The sequence below is a fragment of the Oncorhynchus nerka genome, linkage group LG16, assembly GCF_034236695.1.
Source record: "Oncorhynchus nerka isolate Pitt River linkage group LG16, Oner_Uvic_2.0, whole genome shotgun sequence".
In the NCBI taxonomy this organism is placed as follows: Eukaryota; Metazoa; Chordata; class Actinopteri; order Salmoniformes; family Salmonidae; genus Oncorhynchus; species Oncorhynchus nerka.
In genome coordinates, this window is record NC_088411.1 from 10838881 (window position 1) to 10852073 (window position 13193).

At 46.1% G+C, this 13193-nt stretch overlaps 1 protein-coding gene across 2 annotated transcripts; it reads left to right on the forward strand.

The window, feature by feature from the left end:
• The first annotated feature begins 70 nt into the window (after positions 1-70).
• Positions 71-12916, forward strand: LOC115144014 (VPS35 endosomal protein-sorting factor-like). Of its 2 annotated transcripts, none has more exons than XM_029684600.2 (29): positions 71-164; positions 517-616; positions 876-1061; positions 1302-1421; positions 1529-1553; positions 1686-1765; positions 1868-1996; positions 2090-2174; positions 2333-2389; positions 2479-2587; positions 3473-3520; positions 3623-3716; positions 3957-4157; positions 5746-5792; positions 9026-9137; positions 9268-9384; positions 9479-9532; positions 9644-9787; positions 9888-9973; positions 10115-10195; positions 10265-10328; positions 10467-10565; positions 10798-10875; positions 10968-11082; positions 11185-11324; positions 11441-11606; positions 11883-12001; positions 12112-12258; positions 12365-12916. In XM_029684600.2, exons 1-29 carry the CDS (start codon positions 148-150, stop codon positions 12461-12463), a joined length of 2919 nt encoding a protein of 972 aa, XP_029540460.1. In that variant the 5' UTR covers positions 71-147; the 3' UTR covers positions 12464-12916. The 2 variants fall into 2 exon arrangements, with proteins under 2 accessions (XP_029540460.1, XP_029540461.1); XM_029684601.2 differs by having other exon boundaries at positions 2491-2587.
• The last annotated feature ends 277 nt before the right edge of the window (positions 12917-13193 follow it).

Consider the following 13193-nt stretch of genomic DNA (forward strand, 5'->3'; position numbering starts at 1 on the left):
GCTAAGCTACCCATCCTTTAAAAAACATTATGTTTAATGAGTACTTTAAATAAAATCTGGACAAATCTCTTATTAGAGGATAAAACTGTGTCGTCTCCAAATTGGTACTACAACCAGGAAGCGTAGACGTCATATGACTGGAGAAAAATGGCTGCTGTGCAGTGGTAAGATGCATCTTTTCTGATCCTAAATCTGTTTTTGGTGTCCTTTAAATCTTTAAGATTATGAAATTGACATCAAAACAAGATAGCTAGATGCATAAAAAAAACAAATGAAAATGCGCGTGGTCTGTCTGATCTTGCTGTCATAAGTCACGAGCTGTCAACTTTTACATTTTTTTTCTAACTCGATGTCAGCGAGCATAACATTCAGCATCAAAGTACAATCTGAAAAAGAACACACTTCTACGTGCAGGATCCTCATATTTCGCTAATATTGCGCTATGTTTGTATTAATGCAGGTTTATTCCAGAGACTTCTGAGTAAATCAAGCTGTAACATATGTTTTCCGCGACAGGCACTCTCGTGCACGCAGGTATGAGTCTGAACTGCAGAGCTGTGGCCTGGAGGTTTCCCCAGTGGAGTTTAGCGACTACCATCCCCTCAAGTCCATCACTGTGAGTAGGGCACTGTATGTTGTTGATGCACACCATATGTGGCAAAGAAATTGATACTTATTGTATGTAGGCTTAATTTCTTTGCATCATCATTATTAATGAAAGAGTAAATCATCCGACCATAGAACATGTTTCTAACCACTTGAGCATAGCTCTCTCTGTGTGTGTGTGTGTGTGTGTGTGTGTGTGTGTGTGTGTGTGTGTGTGGCCCAGTAGTAAACAACTTGTACACCTCCACCCATCCATACATACCACACAGGTGACAGACTCCAAGTCGCGGAGGGGAGCGCGTAAAGGCAGCACCTCCTCCTCCTCCTCCTCTTCCAGCTCTGTGGCACCAGATCCCCTGAGCTCCATGCTGGATGGAACTGACCCCCTGTCCATGTTTGCTGCAGCCTCTGCCAGCGAGTCCCCTCCAACCCTCTCACAGAGCAGCTCCACTGGGGTGAGTGATTCACTAGAGGTGTGGATAGAATGAAATACTCACTGAGGGATAGATGGGAGGTTTGATAGTGGGACAACGGTGATGGGGGGGTCTGATATTTGTATTGTGTCTCGTTATGGAGGCGTTGTCTCTTAAAAGGATGTTAAAAATAAAGCAACATGCACAATTTCCTCCTCTCTCTCTCGCGCTCTCGCTCTCGCTCTCTTTCACTCAAATATTTTTTTTCTGTACTCTGTTCAGGACTTGGGTAGAGGAAAGAGGAGGGAGAAGGAGGATGAGGTTGGAGTGGACTTTGAACCGTGGTCATCCAAACGGGGAGAAATCCTTGCCAGGTTCACTACCACGGAGAAGCTCTCCATTGTGAGCAATGATTATGCTTTAAGATACCTCAAAGAGAAACATTTTCCCCTTTCCCATCCTCGGTAATGAGACGAAGACTGACTTCTCTCTCTTGTTTTTTTTGACAGAATCTCTTCATGGGCTCAGAGAAAGGTAAGTCTACTTCAACATTTATAGTCTTTGATATACCAGATCCCCTATTCTGAAAGCTTGCTCGATTGAGTCGAGACAACAACAAAAAAACATGCACACGTGCACTGTTGTGGCACTTCTGTCATTCTCCAGGCAAGGCTCCCAGTCTTGCCTCCTCTGCTGTATCGGAGAAGGTGCGAACTCGCCTAGAGGAGCTGGATGACCTGGAAGAGGTAAGTACAGCAGAATGGATCTACAGCCAGAACATTCTCTGTTGAGTTTTGTTGCCAAGAATGTTAGTGTTTCCGACTCTAATGTTGTGCGTCTGCCGTCAGGGGTCTCAGCGGGAGCTGCTGAATCTGTCCCAGCAGGACTATGTGAACCGTATCGAGGAGCTCAACCAGTCTCTAAAAGAGGCCTGGGCCTCCGACCAGAAGGTCAAGGCCCTCAAGATCGTCATCCAGGTCAGAACTGCAATACTTGTAGCAAATCTATTACAATGTAATATATTTACAACGTTATGTTTTGTCTTATGTCATTGTATGTGTGTGTCTTAGTGCTCCAAGCTGCTGTCAGACACAGCTGTGATTCAGTTCTACCCAAGCAAGTTTGTCCTCATCACAGACATTCTGGACACCTTTGGTAAGTACTGGGGACTGGCCTGTCACTTCAATTAATAGCAGGGCATTCTATAGTAACATAGTCACATTTTTCACATTGGATGCTGTAGTGGGTTTTGATTTGTTGTCGGGAAGGGGTCACGTTATTTTAGGTGACCAAAATGTCTCTCTCGCTCTTAGGACGTCTGGTGTATGAGAGGATCTGGTCCATGTGTTCTGACCCTCGCCCCCTACCAGGTATGTGCTGTGTGTCGCATCGGTGTGTCACACCAAGTGCTCTCCATGGTCCTTCCTTTTTTTATTTTTTAAAGTTATTATTTATTCAGATCCCTCTCCAGACTCCTTTACAGCTGATGAAGTGAATGACACGGCCAAGGAGACCTGCCTCAACTGGTTCTTCAAAATTGCCTCCATCAGAGAGCTCATCCCACGACTGTATCCTTTATTATACACATCAACTTTCCAGTAGCACACTGAGTTGTTCATGCATACGTACAGTTACCATATACAGTGAGCTCCAGAAGTATTGGGACAGTGGCACATTTTGTGTTGTTTTTTTTGTCTCTGTACTTCAGCACTTTGGATTTGAAATAACACAATGACTATGAGTTTAAAGTAAAGACTGTCAGCTTTAATTTTGAGGGTATTTTTCATCCATAGCGGGTGAACCGTTTAAAAATGACAACTATTTTGCTACATAGTTGTCAACCCCCCCCTTTCCCCACACACACACACACACATTTTAGGGGACAAAAAGTTTTGGTACAAAAGTATTAAAGTATTAAAGTTGAGTATTTGGTCCCATATTCCTAACATGCAATGACTACATCAAGCTTGTGACTACAAACTTGTTGGATGTGTTTGCTGTTTGTTTTCAGATTATTTTGTACCCTACATAAATTAATGGTAAATCATGTATTGTGCCATTTTTGAGTCACTTTTACTGTAAATAAGAATATAATATATTTCTAAACACTTCTATATTCATGTGGATGCTACAATGATTACGGATAGTTCCACAATGATTACGGATAGTCCTGAATTCATCATGAATAATGATGAGTGAGAAAGTTACAGACGCACAAATATCTTACCCCCCAAGAGATGTTAACCTCTCACCATTACAATAACTATTTTTGGGGGGTATGATATGTGTGCGTCTGTTAGCATAATTTCAAATCCAAAGTGCTGGAGTACAGAGCCAAACTAACAAACAATGTGTCACTGTCCCAATACCTTTTGGAGCTCACTGTATCTACCTATGTCTCTGATCACATGCTTACACAGTGGTTGGAGTTGAATCCTTGACTCCACATGCAGATATGTCGAGGTAGCTCTCCTGAAGTGTAACCGTTTCTTGACCAAGTGGTTAGTATCCCTCCCATGTTTCCCCCACCTCGCTCTAGCACCACTCTCTCACCCGTCTGGCCGTCCGCTCACTGGTTTCACTCCATCTCTCTGTGTTCTCAGTGGGATCCAGGAGACGGTGCCTCGCCTCACAGATATGATCCGGGGGATAGGGGACCCCCTGGTGGCCGTGTATGCCCGGGCCTACCTCTGTCGGGTGAGACTGGCTTCCAGAACATATTTTCTCTCAACTCTCTCTCTCTCTCTCTCATTGGTTGCCCTCATTTACAGAGATTTCAACCGCCCCTCTTGCTTTTTTCCCCCTGTATTACATTTTGTCTCAGTCATGAGAATTGGATAAATTCTCTCTTCTCCCTCTCTAATCTCCCTATTTTCTTCCTCTACTCGTATCCACCAATCCCCTCTCTCTCTCTGCATCCATCTCTCTCCGGGCCAGATTGGGATGGAGGTGGCTCCTCACCTGAAGGACAGCCTGAACAAGAACTTCTTTGACCTGCTGGGGACGTTCCGTCAGATCCACGGCGACAGTGTCCAGAACCAGCTGGTCCTGCAGAGGGTGGAGATCCCCGTCTACCTGACCCTCTACTCCCCCGCCATCCACTGGATCCTGCAGTGTGTCTCCTACAGAGCACCAGAGGTACATTGCCACCCAGCGTAACACATCCACAGTGGTCCGACAGTATCCACCGATAACAGTTATGTAGTTATTGTATTGGGGATATCCCCATAAGTCGCTGGCATGTAAACTCAGGGGGGGGGAGAAGAAACGTCCTCTCACTGTCAACTGCGTTTATTTTCTGCAAACTTAACATGTGTAAATATTTGTATGAGCATAACAAGATTCAACAACTGAGACATAAACTGAACAAGTTCCACAGACATATGGAATAAAGTGTCCCTGAACAAAGGGGGGGGGGTCAAAATCAAAAGTAACAGTCAGTACCTGGTGTGGCCACCAGCTGCATTAAGTACTGCAGTGCATCTCCTCCTCATGGACTGCACCAGATTTTCCAGTTCTTTCCGTGAGATGTTACCCCACTCTTCCACCAAGGCACCTGCAAGTTCCCAGACATTTCTGGGGGGAATGGCCCTAGCCCTCACCCTCCGATCCAACAGGTCCCAGACGTGCTCAATGGGATTGAGATCCGGGCTCTTCGCTGGCCATGGCAGGACACTGACATTCCTGTCTTGCAGGAAATCACGCAAAGAATGAGCAGTATGGCTGGTGGCATTGTCATGCTGGAGGGTCATGTCAGGATGAGCCTGCAGGAAGGGTACCACATGAGGGAGGAGGATGTCTTCCCTGCAATTCACAGCGTTACGATTGCCTGCAATGACAACAAGCTCAGTCCGATGATGCTGTGACACACCGCCCCAGACCATGAATGACCCTCCACATCCAAATCGATCCCGCTCCAGAGTACAGGCCTCAGTGTAACGCTCATTCCTTTAACGATAAACGCGAATCCGACCATCACCTCTGGTAAGACAAAACCGCGACTCGTCAGTGAAGAGCACTTTTTGCCAGACCTGTCTGGTCCAGCGATGGTGGGTTTGTGCCCATAGGCGACGTTGTTGCCGGTGATGTCTGGTGAGGATCTGCCTTACAACAGGCCTACAAGCCCTCAGTCCAGCCTCTCTCGGCCTATTGTGGACAGTGAGCACTGATGGAGGGATTGTGCGTTCCTGGTGTAACTCAGGCAGTTGTTGTTGCCATTCTGTACCTTTCCCGCAGGTGTGATGTTTGGATATACCGATCCTGTGAAGGTGTTGTTACACGTGGTCTGCCACTGCGAGGACGATCAGCTGTCCGTCCTGTCTCCCTGTAGCGCTGTCTTAGGCGTCTCACAGTACGGACATTGCAATTTATTGCCCTGGCCACATCTGCAGTCCTCATGCATCCTTGCAGCATGCCTAAGGCATGTTCACGCAGATGAGCAGGGACCCTGGGCATCTTTCTTTTGTTGGTGTTTTTCAGAGTCAGTAGAAAGGCCTCTTTAGTGTCTGTAAGCTGTTAGTGTCTTAACGACTGTTCTACAGGTGCATGTTCATTAATTGTTTATGGTTCATTGAACAAGCATGGGAAACAATGTTTAAGCCCTTTACAATGAAGATCTGTGAAGTTATTTGGATTTTTACGAATGACCTTTGAAAGACAGGGTCCTGAGAAAGTGACGTTTCATTTTTTTTGCTGAGTTTATTTGACATCCATTGTTCCATTGCAGGCCCTGCTAACTGAGATGATGGAGAGATGCAAAAAACTTGGGAATAAGTGAGTACTCCTCTACACCAGAGGGATTTCTTTAGAAGCCAGATGCACTGGGTTGCCGTGTGGTGGCACACGTTCCTGTAATACAGATCAAATGTTATTTGTCACACACTTCGTAAACGACAGGTGCAGACAAACCGTGAAAAGCTTACTTAGAGAAATAATTGTAAAAAATTATAACTCTAGGAATAAATACACAGTGAGTCACTATAACTTGGCTATTTACACGAGGTACCAGCACTGAGTCGATGTGCAGGGTTACGAGGTTGAGGTAGATATGTAGGTAGGGATAAAGTGACTTGGCAACAGGATAGATAATAAGCCATAGCAGCAGTGTACGTGATGAGTCAAACGAGTTGGTGCAAAAAGGGTCAATGCAGATAGTCCAGGTAGATATTTGGTGAACTATTTAACTAACTATCTAGCAGTCTTATGGCTTCGGGGTAGAAGCTGTTCAGGATCCTGTCGGTTCCAGACTTGGTGCGTCAGTACCACTTGTCGTGCTGTAGAATAGAGTAGAGTCTATGACTTGGGCGGCTTTGACAATTTTTAGGGCCATCATCTGACACCGCCTGGTGTAGAGGAACAGTTACCATACCAAGCGGTGATGCAGCCAGTCAAGATGCTCTCAATGGTGACACTGTGTAGGTGTGTGTGTGTGGACCATGATAATTCCTTAGTGATGTGGACACAGCGGAACTTGAAGCTAACGACCCGCTCCACTATATTCCTGTGGATGAGGGCGTTCTTGGCCCACTGTTTCCTGTAGTCCACGACCATCTCATTTCTCCTGCTGACATTGAGAGAAAGGTTGTTGTCCTGGCACCACACTGCCAGGTCTCTGACCTCCTCCCTATAGGCTGTCTCATCGTCGGTGATCAGGCCAACCACCGTCGTGTTGTCAGAAAATGTAATGATTGTGTTGGAGTCGTATGTGGCCAGGTAGTTGTAGGTGAACAGGGAGTACAGGTGGGGATTAAGAATGCACCCCTGAGGGGCCCCTTCGTTGAGGGTCAGCATTGCAGATGTGTTGTTACCTACTTTCACCACCTGGGGAGGCCCATCAGGAAGTCCAGGATCCAGTTGCAGAGGGAGGCGTTCGGTCCCAGGGTCCTGAGCTCAGTGATGAGCTTGGAAGGTACTATGGTGTTGAACGCTGAGCTATACTCAATGAACAGCATTCTCAAATAGGTGTTCCTCTTGTCCGAGAGGGCGGTGTGGAGTGCAATAGAGATTGTGTCATCTGTGGATCTGTTGGGCCGGTATGGGAACTAGAGTGGATCCAGGGTGTCTTGGATGATGGTGGAACAGCTGGAGCACTCATGCATGGTTCAGTGTTGCTTGCCTCAGTGTTGCTTGCCTCAAAGTGAGCATAGCCACATTTAGCTTGTCTGGTAGGCTTGTGTCATTGGGCAGCTCGCGGACGGCTTTCCCTTTGTCTGTGGTAGTTTGTGGGGACGACGTCGATGCACTTATTAATGAAGCTGGTGACTGATGTGATAAACTCCTCAATGTTATCAGATGAATCCCAATACATCTTACAGTCTACAGTTGTGGCCAAAAGTTTTGAGAATGACACAAATATTAATTTCCACAATGTTTGCTGCTTCAGTCTTTAGATATTTTTGTCAGATGTTACTATGGAATACTGAAGTATAATTACAAGCATTTCATAAGTGTCAAAGGCTTTTATTGACAATTACATGAAGTTTATGCAAAGAGTCAATATTTGCAGTGTTTATCCTTCTTTTCAAGACCTCTGCAATCCACCCTGGCATTCTGTCAATTAACTTCTGGGCCACATCCTGACTGATGGCAGCCCATTCTTGCATAATCAATGCTTGGAGTTTGTCAGAATTTGTGGGTTTTTGTTTGTCCTCCTGCCTCTTGAGGATTGACCACAAGTTCTCAATGGGATTAAGGTCTGGGGAGTTCCTGGCCATGGACCCAAAATATCGATGTTTTGTTCCCCGAGCCACTTAGTTATCACTTTTGCCTTATGGCAAGGTACTCCATCATGCTGGAAAAGGCATTGTTCGTCACCAATCTGTTCCTGGATGGTTGGTAGAAGTTGCTCTCGGAGGATGTGTTGGTACCATTCTTTATTCATGGCTGTGTTCTTTGGCAAAATTGTGAGTGAGCCCACTCCCTTGGCTGATAAGCAACCCCACACATGAATGGTGCATTTTCTTTGCTTATGGCCCTATATAGCTCAATTAGTGTGGCCTTAGTGCCAGTCTCGGTTTGTGGTGGTAAATAGACAGCTACAAAAAATATATACTGAACAGAAATATATAAATGCAACATGAAACAATTTCAATGATTTTACTGATTTACATTTCATATAAGGAAATCTGTGGATTTCACATGACTGGGCAGGGGCACAGCCATGGGTGGGCCTCGGAGGGCATAGGCCCACCCACTGGGGAGCCAGGACCAGCCAAGACAGAAATACTCCTCAGTTTCATCAGTTGTCCGGGTGGCTGGTCTCAGACGATCCCGCAGGTGAAGAAGCCAGATGTGGAGGTCTTGGGCTGGCGTGGTTACATGTGGTCTGTGGTTGTGAGGCCATCTGGACGTACTGCCAAATTCTCTAAAATGACATTGGAGGCAGCTTATGGTAGAGAAATTAACGTTCAATTCTCAGGCAACAGCTTTGGTGGACATTTATGCAGTCAGCATTCCAAATGCTTGAGACATCTGTGGCATTGCGTTGTGTGACTAACTGCACATTTTAGAGTGGCCTTTAATTTTCCCCAGCACAAGGTGCAGCTGTGTAATGATCATGCTGTTTAATCAACTTCTTGATATGCCACACCTGTCAGGTGGATGGATTATCTTGGCAAAGGAGAAATGCTCACTAACAGGGATGCAACATTTTTGAGAAATAAGCTTTTTGTGCGTATGGAACATTTCTGGGATCTTTTATTTCAGCTCATGAAACATGGGACCAACACTTTACATGTTGTGTTTATATTTTTTGTTCTGTATAGATAAACTCTTTTGTTTAAAAAAGAGCTATTCTAATTCAGGCGAGCATGAAGTTGAGACTTCCTTAACATTAGAGATTGCGTACCAGCTGTTAACAAAGATACACCCCCCCTTAACCTTACCCGAGGCTGTCGTTTGGTTTTGAAGTTTCATATAAAAATCAACTAGATGTACAGTATATTATCTATGTCCACAGGAAGCCAAACCCAGGCATTGAGTCTCAACTAATGTTGATTTCCCCACAGTGCCCTGCTGCTGAACTCGGTGATGTGGGCGTTCAGGGCGGAGTTTATCGCGACGAGAGCCACCGACTTCATCGGCATGATCAAGGACTGTGATGAGGCAGGATTCCCTAAGGTTAGACACATCCACATTCACCATGTGCTCTAAAAATAGCATCGTTGCCCCTCCCTTCTGCCTCCAATATAGCTTTTATCTGGTATCTGTGTTGTTTACTCTTCAACTTCCTCTCTCTGTCCTCCTTCAGCACCTGTTGTTTGGCTCTCTGGGCCGCAGCCTGGCCTGTGCTGACCCTCCTGAGGCGGAAAGGCTGCCCATCCTCAATGAGGCCTGGAAGGTCATCACCAAAGTGCGAAGTCCACAGGTACAGAGCAAATAACAACCCTCTTAGACAATGAAGGCGTGCCTGGTGGTTCACATTGACAAAGGGTTGCAAATGTTTCCTTTTCTTATTCCAGGATTACATCAACTGTGCTGAGATCTGGGTGGAGTTCACCTGTCGTCACTTCACTGTGAGTGTCCAAGAGAACTACAGCGCTGCCACTGAAAGAGTTCTGAGCACAAGGGTCTCGAAATGACTCCTGCCTGTATATAATCCTCATTTTCTCTGTTCTTATTCCCAGAAACGTGAGGTCAACACTGTGCTCTCTGACATCATCAAGCACATGACCCCAGACCGGGCCTTTGAGGATGCCTATCCTCAGCTTCAGTCCGTGATACGGAAGATCCTCACCTACTTTCATGACTTCTCTGTCCTCTTCTCCATGGTAAGACTCGGTATTGACATTCTCCAGTCTCAAACAATCACTTGTGTTTTATCAGCGGGTAGATCTAACTAGTTTCTCTGTGACCCCCCCCCCCCCTCAGGAGCGTTTCCTTCCCTTCATGGACATGTTCCAGAAGGACAGCGTCAGAGTGGGGGTGTGTCTCTCCATCATGGACGTCTTCATCAAGTACGTCTGGTTTAGCCGACACCTTTTGCTGTTGTCATGCTAACGTGGCTAATGTCACCCAAGCGAAATGTCTCTTCCGCACTATACGTGTGAAGTGTCCATGTCTATCCCTCATGTCTGTCTGCCTGTCTGTCTTCTCAGACACCAGCAGGAGCCCACTAGAGATCCTGTCATCCTCAACGCTCTACTCCACGTCTGCAAGACCATGCACGACTCTGTCAAGTAAGTAGCCAACTGTGTGTGTGTGTGTGTGTATGTTCTAAATTACCCTACTCTCTCTGTGTCCCTTAGTGCGCTGACGCTGGAGGACGAGAAGAGATCTCTGGCCTTGTTGATCAATGGCTTCATACGCATGGTGAGTGTCTTCGACTCAGACTGCCCATCCTCTGGGTCTCCAGACACTCCTTCCCCTCCTGCATTTCCAAGGGTGACGGCTAGTGACTCAGCATATGTCTCTCTTTCTCTCCCTCTTTCTCTCCCTCCCTCTCTCCAGGTGTCGTTTGGCCGTGACTTTGAGCAGCAGCTGAGTTTCTGTGTGGAGGCCCGGGCCACCTTCTGTAACCTGGAGCCAGTGTTGGTGCAGCTCATCCACGTGAGTCCAGCACATCCGCCAAGGGACCCACCATATCCTACCTTCATCGTCTTATCTGTGTACGCATGTGGGACCACACCTCGACGCGGTTCTGCTTTGCGTTGCAATACAAAGCCCACCTTCTTTTGACAGTTGATATGAATCTAGCTTAACCTTTTTTTATTATCATTTTGTCGTGGTCGTATATATACTGCACATACACACGCGCATAACTTTTGTCCTCTTCTCTCAGACTGTGAACCAGCTGGCCATGGAGACGAGGCGTGTGATGAGGGGGAGCCACTCCCGCAAGACTGCTGCTTTTGTCAGGGTGGGTCATGCGACCTCACTGTCTATAACCCCAACATCTGTGTCCTCAATATGGCCACTAATGCGTCACTGAATCCTCGGTCTCTCTCTCAGGCATGTGCTGCATACAGCTTCATCACCATTCCCTCCCTCACCAGCATCTTCAGCCGCCTCAACCTCTACCTGCTGTCTGGGCAGGTGGCCCTGGCCAACCAGTGTCTTTCCCAGGGTGAGTCTGAGTGTGCTCTGTTCAGAATAGACAGACCCAGAGTCCTGAGGTTTTCACCAGTTCTGAAGTGAATTCTCATTCACTGTTATCGCTGTCTCCTAGCGGATGCATTCCTGAAGGCAGCGGTCAGTGTGTTGCCAGAGGTGCCACGCAGTATCAGTATCGAGGGCAAACTGCGCTCTTCTGAGGGCTTCCTGCTTGACTTCATCAACAACTTCCTGTCAGCACTACTAGTTGTGCCGGTAAGGAAACATCCCTGCTTTTCCCATAATGCTTGAAATAACTAAAGAAATAGGAAATGTCAAGGATTTACTTCCTGTGTGTGTGTGTGTGTGTGTGTTTGTGTGTGTGTGTCCAGGACCACCCAGAGGCAGGGGTGTTGTTCCTTGTGCGTGGGCTGCTCAACATGGTGCAGGACTACACCTGGGAGGATAACAGTGACGCCAAGGTCCATGTCTACATCAGCGCCCTGCCACTACTGGCTGCCATGAGTCAGGAGAGCTACCTCTACTCCATCCCCAAAGGTACTACCCAGAAACACACACCCTCTTCTCCCATACGTTTCATGTTTATGTGGCATGTAATATAATATTATATGGCTTTTAGTTAACACTATTATCCAATGCGGCTTGCATTCATAAAAAAATGTAAGTACGGGTGGTCCCGGGAATAGAACCCACTATCAGAGGGCCATATGATATTGGTCTCTCAGAATAGGCTAGAAATATAGAAGAGTGTGAACTTAAAGGATAATTTGAATCAAAGCCAGCTAACACACATCCTTCCTTTCTCTTTTCCAGTGGACTCGAATGAAACACTTTATGGAGGAGATCCCAAGTTTTTGGCAGAGATCAACAAGTTATGTGAAACTCTGATTGGACAAGTGCTGGACCACCTCAAGACCTTGGGTAGAGATGAGGTAGGACGCACTATGCCAGTGTCCTGAGAATAGAATAGTCATACATTGTTTTTTGTATATATATATCCATAAACATATTTAACTCTCTCTTATCCCTTCCTCTGTTGTAGAGTGTCCATAGACAGGGTAGTCTGGCCTTCTCTCTGTTTGGCTGCCTCCTAGCTCACGGGGACCTACGCAACAACAAACTCAACCAGCTGGCTGTCAACCTGTGGAATCTGAGCCACAAGCAGGGTTACTGCAACACACGCACCTCCGTGAGTAAAACACAGGCCGCTTGTAGCCATAGGAACAATAAAACATTGGAGAGATACAGTAGAAGTTCCATCATAATCTCTGTACACACAACATATTTCTCGACAGGTGCGGACATTAGAGTTCATCAAGCACCAGGCCCAGCAGCCAGACATGGCTCACCTTTCAGACATGCTCCACCGCCTCACCTTGCAGTCCAGGACCTGAGGACATCGACTGCATCCCCTTTTTCCTCCATATATCTATGTGCACTGGAGGGATTGTCTCGCCTTGCAATTGCATTCTCTGTTTAGTGCCCACGATCTGTCAACCAGTATCTTGGAGGGCTTTAAATGTTCTGATTTTCATCTTTCAGTATTTCATTTGGACCTCGTAAACTAGGTGTGTAGACTCCATAGCCAATCAACGGATTAATTCATTGACAGATCAGTCCTCAAGGACTGGAGCTAGAGGTCCTTGGTACGCCATTGTTGGAAAGATAAAAAAAATAAAAAAAGAACAGATTCATGCAATGCTGTTAAAAGTCCCTGCATTTCAGTGATTGTATACTTGTTTATGGATTTGTACTGTACTGAAATTAAGTTTCTCCATTCTGTGCTAACATTTTGTATATCATTGTAAAATTTCTGAACGTATGTGATTGAAAAAAGCAAAACCTAACCATGGCGGTGTTGTGCATTTGTAACAAATGATTGGCTTCTCTAAATGCAAACAACTCTAGCACTCTTTAAACAGACAGTGAGGACAGAGAAGCTATCATCAGCTGTTTATTTACTCAATTAGTGTAACATTTTAAAAGGCAAACTACCCCCATTTGCATTCAACTGAAACTATCAAAAACAAAATGTTATGTTCCAACATGCCGGCTAGCTCGCCAGAGCCCCGGTCTTGTCTAAAAGCCTTTGGTCACACAACTCCGGGTATCATTTCCTAAACG

Bases quoted from the DNA above. Each gene is read 5' to 3' on its own strand.
- LOC115144014 (XM_029684600.2), top strand. The intron at 9,533-9,643 runs GTGAGTGTCCAA...TCTTATTCCCAG, and splicing joins TCACCTGTCGTCACTTCACT to AAACGTGAGGTCAACACTGT. The intron at 11,325-11,440 runs GTAAGGAAACAT...GTGTGTGTCCAG, and splicing joins CAGCACTACTAGTTGTGCCG to GACCACCCAGAGGCAGGGGT.